This window comes from Alosa sapidissima, chromosome 20 (assembly GCF_018492685.1).
Source record: "Alosa sapidissima isolate fAloSap1 chromosome 20, fAloSap1.pri, whole genome shotgun sequence".
NCBI lineage: Eukaryota > Metazoa > Chordata > Actinopteri > Clupeiformes > Clupeidae > Alosa > Alosa sapidissima.
The window spans coordinates 2,353,711-2,377,045 of NC_055976.1; the positions used below are offsets into that span (position 1 = coordinate 2,353,711).

At 38.7% G+C, this 23,335-nt stretch overlaps 2 protein-coding genes across 3 annotated transcripts; one reads left to right on the forward strand and one right to left on the reverse strand.

The window, feature by feature from the left end:
- Positions 1–259: 259 nt before the first annotated feature.
- On the reverse strand, positions 260–15,277 carry maea (macrophage erythroblast attacher, E3 ubiquitin ligase). Of its 2 annotated transcripts, none has more exons than XM_042073545.1 (9): positions 15,130–15,277; positions 11,169–11,351; positions 8,962–9,165; positions 8,693–8,815; positions 8,455–8,531; positions 8,266–8,374; positions 7,901–8,034; positions 7,267–7,462; positions 260–3,032 (listed from the first exon to the last, which is right to left on the reverse strand). In XM_042073545.1, exons 1-9 carry the CDS (start codon positions 15,196–15,198, stop codon positions 2,937–2,939), a joined length of 1,191 nt encoding a protein of 396 aa, XP_041929479.1. In that variant the 5' UTR covers positions 15,199–15,277; the 3' UTR covers positions 260–2,936. The 2 variants fall into 2 exon arrangements, with proteins under 2 accessions (XP_041929479.1, XP_041929480.1); XM_042073546.1 differs by lacking the exon at positions 15,130–15,277 and adding an exon at positions 14,369–14,517.
- Positions 14,247–19,682, forward strand: LOC121693858 (proline-rich receptor-like protein kinase PERK14). Its single transcript, XM_042073562.1, has 3 exons — positions 14,247–14,270; positions 17,815–17,970; positions 18,664–19,682. Exons 2-3 carry the CDS (start codon positions 17,825–17,827, stop codon positions 19,268–19,270), a joined length of 753 nt encoding a protein of 250 aa, XP_041929496.1. The 5' UTR covers positions 14,247–14,270; positions 17,815–17,824; the 3' UTR covers positions 19,271–19,682.
- The last annotated feature ends 3,653 nt before the right edge of the window (positions 19,683–23,335 follow it).

Consider the following 23,335-nt stretch of genomic DNA (forward strand, 5'->3'; position numbering starts at 1 on the left):
CTACCACAAAACAAAATTTTGACACTTTTGTAGGTATAGTGGGTGTTAGATTACTTGGTGGAGAAGAAGAGTTAGAACACATTGAAGGTAACCAGCTTGACTTTGGTACTGCTGCTATAAACATTGTCCAGGTTTCAGAATTGATAGTCACAAGCCTATACAGTTCTGCTACCTTATGTTTATGTCTCTCTCAACTGATGCTTGGATACACCCCATGCAGTTTACAAAGTTTCAATAAGTAATGAAGCACACTTTTAAGTCTTATTTTATTTAACAAACCTTTATTAGCAAATTAATTTCTTTTTACACCCTAACAGTAAAAACATGCTTGATATTACCATACTACTGTTGCAAATATTTACATTTCAGTGGTAAACTTTTAGACCTTGGGCATGTTCTGAAAATGACCCAAGTGTCATACTAATGTGACTTGCTAAGTCGTGTGAGATGTGTGAAAGATCCTGGGGGGAAAAAAAAGTTTGCCAGTCTTGATTTTTAAAATCAGTTTTATCAACGCTTTTACATAGAAGGTATTGAGATAGGAAAAAAGTCCCCCTTTTATCAGTATTAAAGCAACACGATGGAAGTTGATATATATGCCAAGACAGTACCCAGTCAGTCAAAAACAGCTAAAATGGTCATGATCCTACCCTATCAACAATGTTACACAGTCCATTATCAAGAGTTCCGGGTGCACAAGTCAGAGATTTAATTCTTCGGATTATAAATCAGTGTAGCAGATTAAGTTTAAAGCCGTTACTTTAAGGTAAAATAACTGCATTGTGTTGCTTCAATGAGTTTATGACATCTTTAAGAAAATGTCCTGTTTCTCTAAATCATGAATTCAGAAAAAGTTTTTTTTTTCTCCAGTTAATGCTTCATGTCCCCATACTTATATAAGCAGAACACACAGACAAATCTCCAAAGTAACCCTAGCATTGGACTGCCATGATTCTTGAGGTGATGACACATGGGGCAACGTTGCGGGCAACATAACCGGTTTCATGTGTTCCGATTGGATGACCATGACAATCAGCCCACTGATGATTAAAGTACTCCCGGGAAAGAAAGAAAAAAGATTCCCAAACAATAATTCTCAGTAACATTGCAACATTGTCTTGTGTGTCATTGGCTTTAGACTATAGGGAAGGAAAGTGAAAACCAGCGCCCCAAGTGGTTGCATTCCTATCGAAGAGCAGCTCCAATGTTAAGTCCCACAGACCTACCGTAAAACTTCAAATACCGCAATAGCCCGGGCTTTTATTTTCCCAAATCGACAAATTGCACCGGCTAGTAGCCTATTTGAGACAGGCGTCTATACGAGACAGGCCTTTAATTTCCTTCACACAAAACTTTTCCTCTGCAAAGACGGGAAATATTATCAAATTAATTATTTCAAACACACTGAATGCCTAACCATATGACTAGGCTATCCGATGATGATGTTCAAAGACCCAAATAGCGGGGAGAGCCGAAACAGATTAAACACGTTTTAATCAAAGGTAATTTACACAGAGATCGTACCACACTGAAAGCTAATATTTTGTCATTAGCAACCTACCTGTCCTCTGTCAAATAGTTATATTTTCAGCCCTGACCACAACCGGTTAGGAATTATTTATGCAAAAGTGGGACGTGCGTAATGTTTTATTCTCCCTCCTTTTCAGAACGAATGGAACAGCATGAGAGAGAATGAAACATACACACGGGATGAATTGAACAATGTCGGAGTCAGACATAGCATAGCCTACACATAGTTCATATTGAAAAAAACTATTTGGAACTATTACAAAAATATGTTAAGCCAGTCAAGCAAATTGCCGTTTTGATCAGTTCAAGTTTGACCACTTGAAGCAGTAAAGGTGACCCTAGTGCATAGCATATGGAAGGCATTCAATTAAGTTCCCAATGTGCACCAAGTTATATTGTTTCTAAAAACAAAATACCATCCACTCTGCTAAACTCAGGAATGCAACCAGTAGGCCTAGGTGGCGATAAAAAATACTTTCCTTCCCTATATGAATATGTATTGAGCATATCACTGCAATAAATTGAAACCAAACCTTAAATGTGTACGAATTTAATTAGTTTAAATATAGAAACCTGTGGCAAATATCCCCCAAATACACATCCTTCGCCCAGGGTCAGCTATGAGAAGTTTTTTTTTTTCACTGTTCAAAATCAGTATAAAATGTGACTACCCTGAGATTTGATTACATAAGAATGTTCAACGCATGGTGTACATGTTTCACAAAAGCTAGCTTACTATTGTTAACATAGATTTCTGCAGAAGCAACTTCCCAAGACAGTTTTATATAACTGGGACACAATTAAGATGTTCTGTTTTGTTCTTCTTCAAAGCCAGTTTTTAAGGATTGTGCTGTCTGACAAGAATGGCAAAGGAAATCACAAGAACCCAAATGGTAGTCACACTGTTTTTTGTTTAAATACTAAGAAATCCAACAGATTTATGCTCCAAAAATCTCACACAGAGGTGAATACAAGGTACCAAACAGTCCATTTAGTACACCTCATAATAACTCTTGTGGTGTCACTGTTCCTTATTGAGTATTTTCCTACTAAATAAAAACTGTCTAACAGTTCTGGTGTTCTGATTTGAATCCCTGTTTCCAACACCACACTTAGGAAATGAATGCAAGATTATTCAAGAGCAAGTATTTTAACCAAACTGCTGTCCATTCCAACATTAAGCCCCCCCCAAAACACACGCACACACGCGCACACACGCACACACACACACACACACACACGCACACCCACAAACCCACCCTATCCCACCCCCATTAAGTCTGGGCAACATGGCATGGGAGCAAATAGTTTCTTGGATTCAGTCACAACTGAATGGTTTCATTTTGAAGCCCTTGACTGGGATTACATCAGATGCTCCTAAGATTCATATGTCCAGACAAATCCCACTACATAATATACACCTTTTCAGCTTGAGAGAAGTTGAAGACCTCTTTGGTTCTGGGACAAACCACCTTGTCATCTTGGCGAATGGATAGAAGTGACTGGGAAAAACAAAAAAGACTGGGTCTATGAAACATGTACAACTGAATTAACAAATACAAATAGAATGAAAGCCTTCAGTACAGAGCTGTAATATTTTCTTCAGTAATTATCTTAAATTACACAGGGTATCTGGTGTATGCTTTCTGAACATTAGAATAACAGTTAGCGAGAATAATAATAAATGTATCAATTTACACTTAAAGTAAAATTTAAACCAAGTCATAATAGTGATCACAATAACAACAACTACTTTCAAGGTACGTCAATGTAAAGTAGTTAAACCAACTTATCAGACAGATGATTTAAAAAATGTGAATAATTAAATGCTTCTCGAATGCATCAAGGTTATTTCTATAACTGACAGCACTAGGTAGATCATTCCACCAAGGTACTACAAATGAAAAAGGCCTTGACTGATCTCTTGGTACTTAGGGAAGGCAGAGATGCTCATCAGAAGACTGAAGTGGTCAAGAGGAGGAGTAGAGCCGAATCATATTACACAACAGTTAGGTCCGGTCGAACTATTTAGTCATTTTTGATTCGATGAGAGGCATTCCATGTGTCATTCAAAGCGAGAGAGCAGCGATTTCATAACGTCACATTTCAGTGAGGAAATGGAGTAAATAAAGAGCGGGTGAATGTTCAATTTAATAGGATACATACTGTATAGACAAGTAAGTAGGCTATACAAATTACTTACTGTATGCACAAGCCTCTCACTGAACTTGACTCTAGAGTGGTGTTACATTGCTTTGCAACAAGAAACACCAAGGCTAAGGTTAGAACTATTTTTGTGGGTGGAAGATGAACGAACAAGAATAAAAAAAAAAAAAAAAAAAAAAATAGAAAACACAATTTTGCATCTTAAAACTAAATTAGTTGGTAATGGAACTGTTGTATAAAAGCAATATTAGTTGTAATTATAGCCGTGGTGATATCCTTTACCAACACTACTCCCACTCTTGTCATATTGCTTCAGTATTTAAATAAAATTATGTAGATCCAGAGCTAATCCTGTAGGCAAGAGAGAGTGATTTAAATTTAATTCCTATTAGCAACAGGTCAATAAAGAGTGACAGGTAGAGGAGTTATGCGTGTTCTTTTGCTGATTTGCTAAGACCAAATGCACCACTATATTCTGAATTGTCCTGAACGGTTCAGGTGCCTGCACAGTAAAAAAATCCATATCTATGGTCTACTCAGGGGTGACCAAATTCTTCCCAGAATTTTGCCGTGGGCCAAAAATCAGCATTCATGTTATGTCATTTTACATTCAAATGAAATGCTTCATATTGTCAAGTCTGCAACTATTGTCAAGTCTCAGACAGTGCTCCGTAGTGACCCCGGCTACTCACTCATGTCATGGGCCTGTTGATCTCTGCTGACAGGAAATCCACAGTGCCCTACCTATTGCCCCTTGTAAAGCTGTGGTGAGATAATGAACTGTAGCTAACAATTAAAAAGCCGTCGGGACAGAAATTGAAACAAGGCGGAGTTCCGCAGTCCCCAAATTGGTCTAGTTTAATAATAACCTGGGTTAAGGTAAAATGTAAAATATTTGAACTACCGACAATGTTAACGCATGTAGTAACGCTCTAGTAACGCAATGTGAAGACAGTCCTTCATTTGAACTCAATCCGCTGGTCTCACTTATATCTCTCCATTGCATAGGCTACACACTTAAATGAGTCACATAAAACAACAAAGAAAACGCAAAGAAATTCTCAGATCCACTCTTTATTGTGATTGCAAGATTCTAATTTAAACGTCCCATATTATACTTATTTTTCAACAAGTCAAAATAGACCTATGGGTTGCATAAAACCTGTCACTGAAGCGGTTTGCAAAACTTCCCCTCAAATTACACATTATCAGCAGCTCCATTCTTCCCAGTTTCAGTCCCTTTCAAAATAGGCTGTCTCTGGGGCCTGTTGCCTTAAATACAAATGAGCGGTTGTTGGCCATGTCCCACTCCGGAACTGATTCCATGTTTACGTCAATGGGCAGCATGGTCCTAACGGTACTGTCTATGGGGAATACAAGTCCATGTTGGTGACACGGTGATGGAGAATTCTCCACCAGAAAGTCTTTGACTGCCAGAGATAAAATGTAATTTGTTATGCAGGAATAATAATAAAGAATGTGTGACAAACGTCACTGACGGGTCCGTTTGAATTTTCGGCCAAATTTTACAACCGCGGGGATATCGCTTACCAACCCCGCTCCCACTCATGTCATACCGTAATTTCCCAACTATTAGCCGCAGCTTATACATTGCTTTTGAAAAATTTCTTCAGCTACGAGGTTAATACACGGGGGCAGTTAATATGGTATTAATATGGTTTTGTTTCTTGTAAGACGGGTGTCACTTGCACTTAAGCCTTTTCGGTGCTCACAGTCCAGGACCAAAAGGTCAGAGAAACTGGCTGGGCCACTTCAAAGAAACTAAACCCAGGGATGACTGTTGTGGTGCACAATCGACTGACGTTTCGACGCACTGAGTCTTCCTCAGAGTCAAAAAGACTGTAAAAAGACTGTCAAAAAGACTCAAAAATGAACTGTGCCCTACCTATTGCCCCTTGTAAAGCTGTGGTGAGATAATGAACTGTAGCTAACAATTAAAAAGCCGTCGGGACAGAAATTGAAACAAGGCGGAGTTCCGCAGTCCCCAAATTGGTCTAGTTTAATAATAACCTGGGTTAAGGTAAAATAAAATAAAATGAAAAATAAAATAAAAAAATAAAATGTCGCTTTTATTTTTAGGCTACGTTATTATGATATTCACGTCTTTCTCTAGGCGCAGACAGGTACGTCCGAAATGTCGGCTGGAATAGTGATGCGAGTCGGCGAGCAGAAATGTCTTTGGATGTCACAGATGGGCTACGTGAAACTTTGAACATTGAAATTCTGTTAGAAAAAAACGTTGAGTAGCCTAGCCTAGTGATGGGCAAATGAAGCTTTGGTGAACCACTAAACCACAGCAGAGTGCAGAATGAATGGGAGTCAATGGAGCTCGACGGCTATATTTGTCTCTTTCACCTGATTGTCGTTGACAAATCTCAGATTTGATTGTAGTTTGTACAACATGGGTCAACATGGGTTATAGGTCAAAAGTTGAATGAACGAGTACTTATGTCCTTTTGATTTCTTACAGGTTGGGTCGTTGTTGCACATAACACACTAGCATTGTGCTAATGAATGACGTCATTGACACATTTTAAAGGCTTTTTAGAACAATTAAGTGACTTTAAAAAATATAATACTCAACCAAGTGTATTTTCTTTGCCTCCCCTTTCGAATACAATACTCAAATTACTTGAAAAAAAAATTATATCCCGAGAAAAGTGGATTTTGAGGGGTACAGCTCCATAGACCTCCATGCATTCTGCACTCGTGGACGAGCGCCCTCATGTGGAACCACATTAGGAACTGCAACCAGTTCAGAAACCGGAAGTTTTCCGAGAGTGGCAGTTCTCCCCTTATTAGACATTCTCTGCTATTACACAATTACCGTAAAGTAATTTGTAATTCTCTGGGTCGGGGGACAGGTAGGCTACAGCTGGGAAAGCGCACCATTCTCCCCATTTCAGGTTAGTTTACCATCAAAATAACTTTGAAGCTGCTATTATGAAGGATTTTTTTTTTTTTTTTTTTTTAAATGGGTTATCAGTTATACCACTATCCGTGATCAACCCTTTACCAGGGCCAGCAAAGGCACACTGTGAGAGAGCATCGAACCTTACGAATATTGTAGCATGAACCGACTACACTTCAAGACTGAAATTACATGCCCAGAGAGATTCAGTCAGTCATCAACATGACACCAAAGTTAAATGCAGTTTTAGTTAGGGTCACTGAAGATGAACTACCTGGATAGTGATATTTTGTGGGATAGTTGGATTGTCTGAGCTCACTCTCAGCTTTCTCAAGATTTAGCTGAAGGTGACAACCTACACTCCAAGGACAATGACACTTATAGCTTCCTGGAGCTATAACACTTAAAGTGCCTTTAAATATTTGCAGGGTTGGGATAAAGGCTACAGGCTTGACAAGAACCACATTCATTTACATTAATTAACTATGCTGTGTTTTTTGTGTAGAGCCCAGTCAATCAGTCATTTCCCATCACAGAGTGAGGTTTAGGGCAGAGTAATCTTGACAGCATATTGCAATATCAAACAACTATACAAAATAAAAACGAGTTTACAGCCCAGATTTGGTCTGGTTACTCACATTGTACCCATATACATAGCCATTGGGCAGCATCATAGGTGGATTGTTCTCATTCATGACCTCGCCTGAAATTTTACAGACTAGCCGTGAGTTTGCGCAATGGGCCATGGGTAGTGGTTGAGCCAGTTTGTTTAGAGACTTGCTGCACACTGGGCAATCTGGGTTTTTGGAGGATCCATCTTCCTTATAGCATTGGCTAACAGCAACAGGTCAAGGAAATCAGCATAAGAATCCTTTAACCTCATTGTTAAAATGTTCTCAAACACAGGCAACAGAGAAAGTAATGTATTTTTTTTGCCAATGCTTTTTATCCAAAGCAACTTAAGTGGATATTTGTTTGTAAAGCAAAACTATTTCTCTATGGCACAGTGCCAGATTAAATGAGGCTATTTTAGCAGTCATTCATTTTAACAGCTGTTCAGTTAATCACATTCACAATCACATGCAAGCACACAGACACACACGACTACAAATCACTTCCAGGACCAGTCATGCTGCCACACCTAAAATCAGAGAAGAATAGTCTAACCTAGGCAAAATTACAAAAATTGTGTCATATGTATTTTTGTGACTGTATATAAATATAAGACAATAAAAAGTGCCATGCTTTATAGCCCATACAACAAAAGGATACGGGGTTTTGATGGCAGAGAGTCCAGCCTGAAGTGTGATTGTGAACACAGAGTTGTTGCCCAGTTGGTGTAATCTGTAGTTATCATATCTAAACTGCTGGATTAGCATCTTCCAGCGAGCTGGATCCAAAAGATCCTAGGAGGAATGAAAAAAAAAAAAAAAAAAGTCACAAACCAATTTAGTCGTGATGCAACCATTTGAAAGGATAATAAATATTTTCAAATTGAAAACCTTTATGGACATTATTTGAAAACGATCAAGTCATCAAGATGACTGAACGAGAAGGTCAGCCTCGTTAAAATGTCATCTTTTGGAACTAATACGTCTTGCCTATGTCAAACATACTTTACATTAATTGCAGATTACCTTATAGGGGGAAATGTGTGTGTCGGAGGGAAAGGCAAGCATGCCCATCACCTGCCGTACTTCATCTAACTGCCCACCTTCAGCTTGGCTGAAATGCTTCCGTGCATGTCTAAAACAAGAAACATAAGATCATGAGCTATGGTGTCAGATAAGAAACCCCTTGCCAGATCATCTGCTAAAGTATCTTACCTGACAGCATCCATGCGTTTGTTTTGTCGGATTAGTTCGATAAACTCCTGAATCCTCAAACTGAACTCCAAGCAGCTCTACAATAATAGTTTCATATGACTATATCATTAGCAGATACAACCAAATCACATCATATATCAAATTAATGAAATTCTCATTCCCGGCATTTGTCTAAATGTTTCAATACATTTTTTGTCATGTCACTGCATATATTGCCTTGGTAGTTATTCCAACATACTTTCATCTTGCGAAGCCGTGACTTGTTATCATGGCACCATGCTAAACAAGTGCCTGTTTCCTGTCGTTCCAGAGACTCCTCAACTTCCTTTGCTGTGAGAAACATTTCAATGTTGACCAAATCCTGTAACATGTCAACAGAAAAAGTCTTACATGAAGGCATCACTGATCTAAAACGCTACAGGTAAAAATTAATCATATTTTAAATGATGTACTATGGAGGTGTGTTAAATGTATACCAATATCAGACAGGGTGAATAAAAATTGTACCTCGATACCACTTTGCCGTGCAAGCTTCACAGCTGTGTTGTAGTAGCCACAGCGTAAAAGGTGCTCTACCATCATGCGGTCCATACGCTTTTTCTTCCACACGTTAACTCCAGCTGACTGGTCACTGCTGTGCTCCTTCAGGTGCTCAATCCGCCGTTTACACAGTTTAGCGCTCTCATCCTCTGCTTGGATGGACTCAGCAGCCTAACAGAATAACACATGGTATTGTGGGATCTAGTAAGGGCATGCTTGCTTAGAATGATCACAATACTCTGCCTTCAACAATTGTTGGCAAGAGAAGGTTGTAATTTGACATATGTCTCAACCGATTCCGGGGTGGGTGGGGATGTGGTGCCTCTGCACTCAATTGGATAGACCCAGAGCCATATAAAGGTAGAGTTGCGACAACTCCATTGACGCTAATGTTCCATTTTTTTCCAACAATGGCAGCTAATGGAAGCCTCAAATAGTTCCCGGAAGTTAACAATTAATAATAGCAGCAGTGCAGTTACAGCGAATACAACGATTTATGTATCGACTATGACTTTTCTGCTGCTCAGTCTTTATCAGTTCCTCATCAAATAAATTAAAAGAGGCTAAGCCCAATAAATGTGCCACACGTAATAGCCGAATATAAGATAACCCTTGCCTATCCCATTTCAATTAGGCAGCACTACACCACCACGAACAAGCTGTCATTAAGTTTTTGCATTTAGTAGGCCTACAACTTTTATGACGTGACGTTTCTTGGGCATTTAGCTTCACCATCACGTAAAGTTGTAACGTATGCACAATGCTCACCTAGGCTATGGATTTAAGTGGCTTAAAGGCAGCAAAAGTGGGATATAGTGCAACTGCTTCCCCAAAACAATTCCTCCATAACTGTGTATTTAATCGTTTGATATGTGGATAACTTTCAGCGGACTAAACAAAGGGTAAAGATTTTGTTATCACAAGGCTAGCTGGTTCGTTATATGGCGAAGCATATAGCCAACTTTGTTTGCAGCAGTGAAGCTGAGTTTGTTGTTAACATTGTTGGTAACTGTCAGGGAATTTAACCCCAACATATAGATACAAGAACCACAACACGTAGTATGGCTTTGCCCACAAACTCTGGTACCAAGAGGAGAGCCTGCTAATGTAAGGAAGAATTCCTCACACCATCAGTCTCTGACTCTGCAGCCCAAAAGCTGTGTCTTTTATTGTACAGATGCACATAGAAAATAGGAAGCAAGACATAGCGACTTTATTGTGACATACTCTTCTCACCCACACACACACACAGACAGGGTGCAGTTCCTGTCTGTCTGGGTGCACACTTAACTTGTACTCTCTGTTCTTAGAACTCAGCACAACAACATTTAACTTGAACTCTCTGTTCTTAGAACTCAGCAGAACAATATTTCTGCTTACAGCTTACATAAATGGTTATACAATGATAATAATTTCCTTACAGTAACGTAAACGTTTCTTCAGTTAGGAGCAGTAGCCTACTGTTTTTTTTATGTTGCATTCATTTTCATTGGCAAAAGCTAGCCTAATATATAATATAAAATGAGAACCTATATAGATTTGAGGGAGCTGCAGCTGTTAGCATCAGCACGGTCATATTAACACAGCAGGCACTAGCCCAGTGAAGGATCGTGTAAACCCCATCCCCAGAAACCAGTTTCAAACCAAGCTTGCGCTGATGATGCATAATCACTGATCAAATTGCTATTTTCTGACAGGATGAGCACAACCATGCAGGTTGTCTGAATCTCAAGCGCTTTAGTCTAGCATCTTAATGCTGTATTCACAGCACGGTGAATGACAAACGGTAACAAAATGCTGTTGTTTATGAGTTTATAGCCTGGTTATTTATCAAGGAAATTGTCAGGGCGGGCTTTATACGATGATGGACAGATGAGCAACAGTGCCTCGTCTATCAGGTCAGGTCATATTAACACAGCAGGCACTAGCCCAGTGAAGGATCGTGTAAACCCCATCCCCAGAAACCAGTTTCAAACCAAGCTTGCGCTGATGATGCATGATCACTGGGTATGTAACACCCGATTGAGTAGAGCCTGGGTGTATGAAACAGTGCATATTGTATTTCTGAATATTATAACACTCAGACCAGCAATGAATAGACCTATGTTACAAAACATCGATATGTAACAAAGTTGGGTACAATCATAGAGTTGCAACCGACACACAATACATACCTTCCGTTTGAGAGCACTCAACTTCTCCACCACGCCATCGAGGAGTGATACCACAGAGTCAACGACAGGAAAGTTGCTGAGGGTTTTCTCCAGTTCAGCTACCACCATGGTCACGTGGCTGGTCTCCCGATCAATATTTTTCTGGGCTGCTCGGAAACGCTTATTCAAAGTCTCATATGGTACCTGTAAATAAATATAGCATGAAATTTAAATATTTAGTTTTAAGTTTCCCTTCACTCCAGGAATTTTACAAACTGTAGAGAGCAAAATACAAACTGAAAAATCTTAAAATAAAAGACGATCAGCACACATCACCCCCATTCTCCATCAACTCCATTGGCTACCAGTTCCGTCCCGGATCAATACAAAGTACTACTACTCACCTTCAAAGCCCTCCACAACCTTGCTCCCCCCTACATCTGCGACCTCCTGACCCCTTACACTCCTTCCCGCTCACTCAGATCCTCTGACCAAAACCTCTTGGCTATCCCCCGCTCCAGACTCTCCACCCTGGGTGGCAGGTCCTTCAGTGCCTTGGCCCCCAAACTCTGGAACTCCCTCCCCCAACCCCTTCGTGCCTGTCCTTCTCTTCCTTTCTTCAAAGCACATCTCAAGACCTTTCTGTTTAATGATCACTTCTCCTCCACACCCAACAAATAGTTCCTCCAGATAACTTGTCTTTGTTGTATTGTTTTGTTTGTTATTGTGTTTCCCTGCCTTTGTCTCTGTTGTATTGTTTGTTATTGTGTTTCCCTGCTTTCCTACTATGTAAAGCGACCTTGGGTTTGAGAAAGGCGCTATATAAAATAAACTTATTATTATTATTATTAAAATGAGTGATGCACTGATATTGAAATTCTGGGCCAATACCGATATTTAAAATTTCACTTTGGCCGATAACAATATTTTTGTGATACAACCTTTGCTGGCAATAAACTATTCAAAATACATTTCAATTTTTTTCAACAAGAAAATTAGAAGAGAGAGCAGGGCTTAAAAAAATTTTTTTTTCAAAATGGGGGGAATTCCCCCCTTAGGTTCTTCATGTAGGGGGAATTTACACAATTTGGGGGGGAGGGGGGCGTCATCAGTAATATTGTATATACTGTAGTAGTGTGATCATTCACACCAGTGGCCATCCTAGATTCTGCTTGACTCTCTCCACACACACACACAGAAAATGATGGCTTGTGTCATATTCTATTTCATATATTTTTGAAATTCATATAAAGTGTATTTAGTTAATAATGTATAGTATTTTATAATCTGCATAATTACTAGCTAAACATATTTAGTAATTTGAATACTTCATATTGATTTTTAAACTATTCCACTTATTATTATTACGCTGGATGAGTCCACCTTCCTACTAAGACAAGATGACTCCGACCACGACAATCAGGGGAGACCAGGAACACCACACAATTGGGGGCAGCCTAGGCCTACTGGTTAGCGCTTCGGACTTGTAACCGGAGGGTTGCCGGTTCAAACCCCGACCAGTAGGAACGGCTGAAGTGCCCTTGAGCAAGGCACCTAACCTATCACTGCTCCCCGAGCACCGCTGTAGCAGGCAGCTCACTGTGTCGGGATTAGTGTATGCTTCACCTCACTGTGTTCTCTGTGTGCTGAGTGTGTTTCACTAATTCACGGATTGGGATAAATGCAGGGATCAAAAGAGTATACTTATACTATCAGGGGAGACCACACGCCAGGTCATAAATATTAGAAAGAGTGACTGACCACCGTGCTGAGGAGGGAGTTCCATCTCCACCACGGGCTGGGCCGAGCGGAGTGGGTGATAGGGCGAGTCGCACTTGCAAGAGGGCATGTCCTTGCCAGAGTGCCGAATATGTCGGTGATAGCTAAGGTGGATAAGGTGGTACAGTCTTGAGATTGGTCAATAAACTTGCATTAAACTGCTTCACTTCAACGAATCACGAAACACCATTAACTTTACATTGATGTTGTTTAAAAGCATAGATGAGGAGACCAGATAGTAACATGATGCAATTCATAGCATGGTTAGGAGCACAAGTGTCTGTTTTCCAAAAACATAGTTGTTAACTACGATGCATCTTCCGTGGTAGTGTCACTGCCAAATGTGAGTCGACCGTATTTGAGTCACACGTAAATGATACAGAAATGCAGTGTTGATATTCTGTCACATTTTAAGGGCTAACAAATAGGCTATGTGATAAAAAAACATGATATGATCTATAACTATGATTTTGGGAAACAGAGCCCAGCACATTAGCATGTGATGTGTGGGATAGTTGTGGGACTGCATTGGACAAATTTCACTTCTCATAGTTCAAATATTCTGATTGTAAGCCTAAAGTCAATGCCCTGTGAGTGGTACACCTTGATATTTCTTAGGTTTTATGGCAGAGTAATGTAACCATAATGAATTGTTAAACATTGGTTCTCTTGTTCCCCCTACCCTAAGTTTAACCTTACCACTGCAAAAGCTTGTGGAACATTAGCAACAGTAAACACAACCACTTTGAGTTGGAAAGGTCTGTCTCCATTTTAGTATCAAAACGTCATTAGCTTAATTTACTGATGGGTAAAGAGGCCAATCAGGGCATACAAAACGTTTAGAACGCCTACTGCTGGATCACACAGCAAAATTATAACACACTGTCTAATGCACATATAATGATGCATTTTCTCATTATATTTAAACAAATGTTTAATATGTGTTTATAATATATATATCACAACCCTAGATGTTGGTCTTCTGTAAAAATGGTGGTTTGATTCACTACAAATGGTCTGGTATGCATATGGCCTTACTTTTTTTGTTGCTGTTTTTGACAGCGTATGTGGCATAATCTATATATATATATATATAGCATAAGTATACTCTTTTGATCCCGTTAGAGAAATTTGCCTATTGCTTTTGACATTTGAGAATACGCTTCTTTGCAGTATCCAATACTGTGTTCTTTTTGTTGATGAGGTTGAGTATTCTTTTACCAATCCTATAGCCTATAAAATGATAAAGAAATACACAGACTTTACTGTCTGCCAGTTAGAATCAGCTAGGTTCAAAATCACAAGAGCGTTTACATGATATTTTGGACAATGGAGAGCAAACAAGTTAGTACCATTTTACCAACATTTCTTTTTTTAACAATCGATGACAGTAATATAGTTATGTTAACATATCTCTTAGCATTTCCCCTCATTTTACGTACCATGTCCACCTGACCATGAAGCCGTGTTACACGATGGCATTGCTAATAATTGAATATTTTGATGTGTATTCCTATCTTACATCTATCTTCACATCTTATACGTTAATGCATGCTGCTTATGTAACGTTATGCTACTTCACATCACAAACGTTAAGCTGAAAGTGAGGAACATCGATAACAGCTAAATAGCAAACAAACGACTGCTAACGCTTCATTTCTTAACATGAGCTAACGTTAGGATAGCTTACTTTACAAATGTAGCTGGTTGGTCAAAGGCATCACAGACAGACTAACGTTAGCTAACTTCGGTTACGCAAACATCGAAGACATTAATGTTAACATTAACGAGCACAATACAATAGTTCTAAATCAATAGTTTGAGTAACGATGATGTTAACGTTAAATTAGCAAGCAAGCGCACACAACGTTACACAGACGATAGCATTCTAGGTGACGTTGACTATCTAAAGATGAGTGTTATTCCTATTATGACTTGCTTTCCATGCCATCATAATGAACGTTAGAGATAGGTTACACTGACGATGGACAATTTTTCTGTAACGTTATTTAGCTAACGTTACAGTTTACCGTAGAAAATGAATGTTAGGCAGCGAGCCAGCAAGCTAACGTTGACATTATCAAACGCACGGCCAAACATTCTTGTGCAATCTCGGCACATGAATAAACCAACTAATGTTAAGTATACGTTAGCTCGTAAAACTATGATTGCTACTAAGTTATAGTGAAGCAGAAGAAGGGACCTTTAAAGTCGGATATTCTTGAACCTTCAGGGCCATGGAGAGCTGTGCAGCTGTCTCATTGACCGCCATCTTCGCCTGGATTAAAGGGAAAACGGAGTTCAGACAGTAGACTAGGCTGCAGTTACACCTATGTAGCAGTAGTGTGTAGCAGTAATACGTAGTAGTATGGAACGCGGATAGGCTCATATGGAAGGCCCATAGGGTCAAAAGTATGTGGCGTAAACAACGTGTTGACAACGCTACAACTCCTAGACAATGCATGTAATATCACAACTAGTAATCTCAGATATCTATTTCACATCATTCTGTGCCATTTCTCTATGAAACGTGATGTACTTAAAATGTACTCAAATAGGGTAGGCTACAACTGGGATGGTTGAAACATTGAAACATTCCAGTTTTCTAGTGCAAAGACAGTAGACAGACATAATTTGGACAAAACAACATATTGTAATGATTTGATAACAACACACACAGTTGTCCAATCAAAGGTTTAATGCGGAAGCGGGAATCAGCCAACACATAGCCCAAGACACCATTATATAGGAAACACAAGGGAAGTCAATAAAACAAGCACGATACACGAACAGGGTTGTCACATACAATACACCGGGTAAAACACATGAGGTAAAACCTAAAGAAAGACTACACAAGCTAACACATACATGACAAGGAAAACGCAATTACACTAACTAAAACCGACATTACACAAACCAGCATTCACACACATTGCATTCTGGGAGGCTAGCAGTCAGTCCAAAAGGCACCGACGTTACAATATTAACCTCCGTTGCTCAGCCAAATACTACTACATTCGATGGTCAAAAGTAAACTTCATTAGCGGTTTATTTATTTTTGTATTATTGCATTGCATGTAAATGTAATGGACTATTATCACTCTTCTTATTATCTGTTATTAAAGTGCATGAAAAATGCACTCTATTGTTATCCGATTTATTACAGTGCATGAAAATGCACTGTACTGTTCTTCCTAGGCTTCTTATTAGAGTGCATCTCTACTGTTATCCGATTTATTACAGTGCATGAAAATGCACTGTACTGTTCTTCCTAGGCAACAACAACTTCTTATTATTATTCCGCTTAGCACTTTTTCCGTACGCAATTTTTCTTGAACAGTTTAACTTAGAAACTTCATTCAAACTTTGTAACGTAGGTATTCAAACGGACCAAGCTGCTATGTCTTTTCAACTTTGAAACTTTTATACTTTTTAAAAACCTTTTTTTTACGTTAAGCAATTAGAATCCTATGGCAGGTGTTCAGGCCACCTGGATCAACTGCCAGTCTCAGGCTTTAAGCATACAATCTGGGTCAATTAAGACTACACATCCTATTCAACTGTTTCCTCTGCCCAAAACTGTTTCAAAATAAAAGTCCTCACTACAATAATCCACTGTTAAACAATGTAACCCATTAAACTACTGAACTTTTTACATTCAACTTTTAAACGGTCTACTTTTAAACTATCTATCTATTAAACTAGCTGTCTATCAACAACTTTTAAACTATCTACATTTAACTTTTAAACTTTTAAACTATATACATTCAACTTTTAAACAGTCTACTTTTAAACTATTATTAAACTATCTATTAAACTAACTGTCTATCAACAACTTTTAACTTGTCATCAACTATGTCAACACTTGTCATCAACTATGACTTCTACCCACTGTAGCTAGTTAGCATGGTTAGGATAGTTAGCATTGCTAACATTGTTAGCATTTTTAGCAAAACTGCTAAAAATGATTAGTTAGGTTAGCTAACCCTATTAGGCAGAAGCGCCCCCTAGTGGGCCCGCCGGCGGGCCCATTATGAATATTCAAATTAGCTTGTAATTTATTCCTGCAGTCATCAATATTCTTCCAAAACAACCAACTAGTCATTGTTACTAACATTCCAACTATGTGCATATGTATTGTGGATAGCCCTAATGCAATAGTTAACTAGAACGAACTATATTCACCTAGCCTAGCATGTTGCTATTGTTTACACCGGAAGTAGCCTCCCTTTAAAACGGAGCTCTTTAAACATGTTCAAGATGTAAGTTAAGTTCAAATAAACTCAAAATAAAATTATTTACCTTCAACATATCTTAATAATTGGCTTCAGCTGCATGGATATGTCCAAAAAGGTTGTTTATTTGCTTGCTCACGTTACAGTGAAGAACAGTAACATTTACCCTATATAAATGCAACAAGATCTTCTCTAACTCTTCCCGACCGCCAAATTCAAGTTTACATACAATGTTATACATGAATCAAAAGCTAAAGATGTCCTCTTTATAATTCCAGAGTTGTTATTTGCTGTAAACTAACTAGTTTTGATAAATGACGGTCTCTTTCACCTATGGTGAGAACGCTTGTCTTGTTTACATTCAAACGTGGTCTCTAATATTACTTCCTACTTCGCGTCAGGCTTCCCAGAAGTGATTGAGGTCTTTCTTAACGAATAGTATGCCTTCTTACAAAAACATAGATGTGTAATTTACCTTGATCGGTCTAACCATGCCTTTCCAAGGATAGTGCGTCATGACAAGGACCCACGTGTAGTGCTTATGCGCATGTTGATTACGCAGAGGTGAGACACGGCGCCGGTAAAGTCAGTGGCTTTGACGAGCAATATCTTTGCTTCTGACTATAATATTGCTATTTTTGCATCATGGCAAGACCACGAAGCATGACTTTGGAGGAGATTCACACCTTCCTTGATGTGGAGTCGGACTTCAACTTCGAGGAGATTGGTGATAGTGGTTCAGAGTCTGGCAGCGTGGACTCCGAGGTAGAGGATGCATTCGCGGAGGGCATGGATGTCCTCCTTGACTTGTAAGTGATCTTGTGTCTATTCACGTAATGTAGTTGAAGTAATGCAAATGTATATATATAAGGATGTGTGCCTTTGCATAGCTGAACTTTATGGTGCATGTCACGTACGAGCGAATGAGATACTAAAATGTCTCACGAATGTTAGCCTTTGCATTTAGCTGAACGCAGTGCATGTTATGTAGGAGAGAGAAAGAGTGAGATACTTTGGCAGCCTGTTCGTCATAAATATGTCCATGTCTTGCACAGTGTAGGAAAGGGTAAGGCATACTATTATAATGTATTGGCAAGTAAAATGGAGTAATTTATCATAGAAATTAGAGATGCATACAGTACCAGTGTTGCGAGCTAGTAGCCACCCTGCCTAAAAGTTCTGCACGCTCACACGTGGTCAGTGCTACTGCTGCCCACCCTAAAGTTGCTACTTTATCATCACTATTAACCTGTTAGTAGCATGCCATGCAGGTGTGCCTTATAATACTACATGGTGACCATTTAAATATGCAAACTTTTACATGTGGCTCATTGTTCTTATACTATATGACTCCATCAAACATGCACTTGTTATGTTGGTATAGTGATCAATTTTTTGTGAGTGATACATTTATTAGCTTGCACAAAATATAATTAATTACTCAGTGGAACATATAGCCATTTCTCATTTTAATATATTGTCCCATCTTTTTGTTCATGCAGTGCTGAACCATCTGCCCCTCTGCCTCGCTCCCTCACCTCCAGTGACCCTTTGGAAGGGACCTCAGCTACAGCCCCACCTGTCAGGCCTCCAGCGTCTCCCCCCATCGCCACTCCTGGTACCTCTGCCACTGGTCCCTCAGCCAGCACTAGTGCACCTCAGCATCGTGCAAGAGGCCCAGCTCCAGCCCCAGCCTCAACTCCATGCCCTCCTGCAGCAAGGTGTAGTGCCAGGTGTGGCAAGCGCCCAGTCCCAGCCTCAACTCCATGCCCTCCAGCAGCAAGGCGTGACAAGCGCCCAGCCCCAGCCTCAACTCCATGCCCTCCTACAGCGAAGCGTGGTGCCAGGCATGGCAAGCGCCCAGCTCAAGCCCCAGTGGAGAGTGACCCCCCAGTGGACATGTGGCATGATGCAGACTGGGAAGATGTGGAGCCTCCTCCTTTCAAGTTCTTTCAAGTCCTCCTCCTTTCATATTTGCAACTGTTCTGGCTAACGGGGCTCTGGTGTGGACTGTTTTCTAACACTTCTACATTTCCCCTAAAAGACATAAGCTTAGTTTCAATACAGTATTTGGCATTTGGAGAGGTAAGGATCCTCCTTATTGGTTAACTTGAAATAAGTGTAAATATTAGCCTGAAATGAAGTGAAATTTATATTTACAAGGTCAAAACACAAAAATACCACACACACAACCTGCTATATGGGGAAAATCTTGTTTTTGTATTTTGGAGAGCTTGGAGAGGTTATGGACACTTGGAAACGCCTATATGCACCTATTAGAAATTGCTGTGTAGAACCTATGTAATTTTATGCATCTGCTTAAAATTTTGGAGTTTGCTTCCTAAGAACATGTAGATACAGGAAATGTAGTGTATGACCTGCTGTTCTAACACACCATCCATGGACACACTGACAACTACAAAAATAATAGGCGTTTTTTACTTTTTTGACATTTTCCTCTGTATATGATGTTCTAAAATGTAGACTTAATGAAGGAAATAAAGGTCTGGAGGTGAATTAATGTCTTGGCCCATTTGTTGTCTTCAATTTAAGCCCTTAATATCCAATGTGCTGCATGTAAAACATTAGATAAAGAATCTTAAAGTCTTCAAGTACAAATCGTTCCAAATGAAGCTGGAATTCCTATCTGCGTAAAGGGGCTAAGTCATATGGTAAGCATAGTTAGCATGTTAGCATTGTTAACATGCTAATTAGCTAGGTTAGCTAAGTCATATGGTTAGCATAGTTAGCATGTTAGCATTATTAGCATAACTACTAAAAATGATAAGCTAAGTTAGCTAAGTCACATGGTTAACATAGTTAGCATGTTAGCATTGCTAACATAGTTAGCATGTTTAGCAAAACTGCTAGAAAACGTTAGTTAAGTTAGCTAAGTAGTATAGTTAGCATTGCTTAAAAACGTTAGCTAAGTAACATGGTTAGCATGTTAGCATTGCTAACATAGTTAGCATGTTTAACAAAACTGCTAGAAAACATTAGCTAAGTAGCATGTTAGCATGTTAGCATTGCTAACATAGTTAGCATGTTTAGCAAAAATGTTAGAAAACGTTAGCTAAATAACATGGTTAGCATGTTAGCATTGCTTAAATAGTTAACATTTTAGCAAATCTGCTAGAAAACATTAGCTAAGTTAGCTAAGTAGCATGGTTAACATTGCTAACATAGTTAGCATGTTTAACAAAACTGCTAGAAAACATTAGCTAAGTAGCATGGTTAGCATAGTTAAAAATGTTAGCATAACTGCTAGCAAACATTAGAGCCATTCCAACTTTCAGTTATCGTCAAATATCTACCTATACACAGCCATTAAACTATTTGAATATCAACATTCATTAAACTTCCAGTCTGTCAACAACTTTTAAACTATTTACCTTCAACTTTTAAATGGTCTACTTTTAAACTATCATTAATCTATCTATCTATTAAACTAGCTGTCTATCAACAACTTTTAAACTATCTACATTCAGCTTTTAAACAGTCTACTTTTAAACTATCAACTTTTATTGAGCTATGCAACCACCATGTCTGTTCTAGGATCACCGCAGTAACAAGCTCTGTATTATCTATTTTAACTATACATAATATTTTACATCACAACTTTTGCATTTTCATGCACTGGTAATTCCTTGGGAATTGCGTTTCTAGTTCTTCTTCTAACGCGTTTAATGCAGCTTCAACTGTTTAACGTAGACACTTCATTCAAACTATGTTACGTAGGTCTTACTTAGGACATGGGTGCTATGTATTTTTCAGCTTTGTAACTTGTATACTTTTTAAACTATTAATTAAAAACTATTACAATTTCCCCATTGACTTAACATTGCCCTTTATGACATCATAGCAATTAGAATCTTCTGCCAGGTGGCCAGGCCACCTGGATCAACTGCCAGTCTCAGGCTTTAAGCATACAAACTGGCTCTATTAAGACTACACATCCTGTTCAACTGCTTCCTCTCCCAAAAACTGTTTCAAAATAAAAGTCCTCACTACAATATTTCACTGTTAAACAATTTAACCCTTTAAACTACTGAACTTTTTAACTGTTCAGCCATTGTAACTGTTACTTGTCATCAACTATGACTCCTACCCACTGTAGCTAGTTAGCATGGTTAGCATAGTTAGCTAGTTAACATTGCTAACATTGTTAACATTTTTAGCAAAACTGCTAAAAATGATTAGCTAAGTTAGCTAAGTAACATGGTTAACATAGTTAGCATGCTAGTTAGCATAACTACTAAAAATGATTAGCTAGGTTAGCTAAGTCACATGGTTAGCATAGTTAGCATGTTAGTTAGCATAGTTAGCATAACTACTAAAAATGATTAGCTAGGTTAGCTAAGTCACATGGTTAACATAGTTAGCATTTTAATATTGTTAGCATGCTAGTTAGTATAGTTAGCATAACTACTAAAACTGATTAGCTAAGTTAGCTAAGTCACATGGTTAGCATAGTTAGCATGCTAGTTAGCATTGTTAACATAGTTATCATTTTTGACAAAACTATTAGAAAACAAGTAACATGGTTAACATTGTTAGCATAACTACTAAAAATGAACAGCTAAGTTAGCTAAGTCACATGGTTAGCATGTTAGCATTCTTAGTATTTTAGCATAACTGCTATAAATTATTAGCTAAGTCACATAGTTAACATTGTTAGCATAGTTAACAGCATTAACATTATTAGCATTTAAAAATAAACTGCTAGAAAACATTAGCTAAATTAACTAAGTAACTTGGTTAGCATTATTATCTTTGTTAACATAGTTAGCATAACTGCTAGCAAACATTAGAGCCATTCCAACTGTCAGTTATTGTCAACTATCTACCTAAATAATTTAACCATTTAAACTATCCACCTATTTAACTGTTCAGTCATTCCAACTATATTAAACCTCATCTACCTAGCAACCAATATAGTTTTACTCTGTATGATATTTTACCTCATATTTTTGAATTTTCATGCACTGTATTTCCTTCAGGAAATGCTTTTCTAGTTATTATTCTTCTTCCGACCAAATTCGACGTTTAATGACACTAAAACCACTGAACCGTTTGACATCATTCAAACACTCCTACAAAGTTCTTGTAACGGACAATTGTACAATGTCATTTTTACATTTGTGAACTTTATACTTTTTGAGATATTTACGATAAAAGAGCAATAAATTCCCATAGAGTTAACATTGACCGCCGTGGCGGCAACTTTTAGCATTATGACGTGACCTCCAGCTGAAAGCAATCAACCGCCGCTGCAATCTTTCTACCACTGGAGCGATGCACTGGAGCTGTGAGTCTTCTGAACGTTTTGAACGTCTTGGCCTGCCGTGATATTTTACTTGCTCGTAAAAAACTCTCCTTCAGAGGCACATTTCTCTAATTACAGACAAGATAAGTGGTCCGACTTTTGGTATTTGACTAATTTATGTCGTCAAACATTATGTTATGTTGCAGTCTATAGGCCTACTATGGGCTATGTATGAAATGATACTGTAGGTCACAAATAGCCAAACTAACGTTATAACGTTAGCACTATGGTAGTTCTAACGTTAGGGGAATAGTTAACGATAACACTTACCCTATCCGTTGATATTTATTATGTAAGGAAACCCACCTAATCAACGTTAATATGTCGTCAACTATAAAGTGACCGGTTAGCTGTAGGTTTCGATAACGTTAGCAACATCAACTTTAACGTTGCTCCCAGCTAAGCACTGACGTTAACGTTACATTTGCTCACTAACCAGCAGTGTTTTAACTAACGTTATTACACGGCTCTTCAGAGTGCTGCAGAAACGTTCCTTCCCAACGTTCGGGCCTATGTTAAATCTATATAAATCACCGGCAAAGTATATAATCACCGCTGTCAATGGCAACGGGTTGATTAACGTCTTTCATATCCCTCCGCAAGAATTCCGTTCGCTTATTGCAATGGAATTTCATTGAAAGGGAAAGTAAGCTAGTAAGACGTTGCCACGCAACACCTGAAACTGTCAAGTTCTATCTGTGTGGCGAACTATTTTAGCCTAGAAATCTAGACGCACCCTAGCGGCGGCAAATTAATTTGCTCAGCCTGTACGTCTAGTATCAAACCATAGGGATTTCTATTGGCTGACGCCGTGGACTTCATCCAATTACAGCGCTCTATTTTGTTAG

Coding starts and splice junctions, on each gene's coding strand:
- maea (XM_042073545.1), bottom strand. CDS start 15,198: ATGGCGGTCAATGAGACAGCTGCACAGCTCTCCATGGCCCTGAAGGTT. Junction 9,166..11,168: donor TGAGTGCTCTCAAACGGAAG/GTATGTATTGTG, acceptor TTATTCTGTTAG/GCTGCTGAGTCCATCCAAGC. Junction 7,463..7,900: donor CTCTCTGCCATCAAAACCCC/GTATCCTTTTGT, acceptor TGTTGCTGTTAG/CCAATGCTATAAGGAAGATG.
- LOC121693858 (XM_042073562.1), top strand. CDS start 17,825: ATGACTTTGGAGGAGATTCACACCTTCCTTGATGTGGAGTCGGACTTC. Junction 17,971..18,663: donor ATGGATGTCCTCCTTGACTT/GTAAGTGATCTT, acceptor TTGTTCATGCAG/TGCTGAACCATCTGCCCCTC.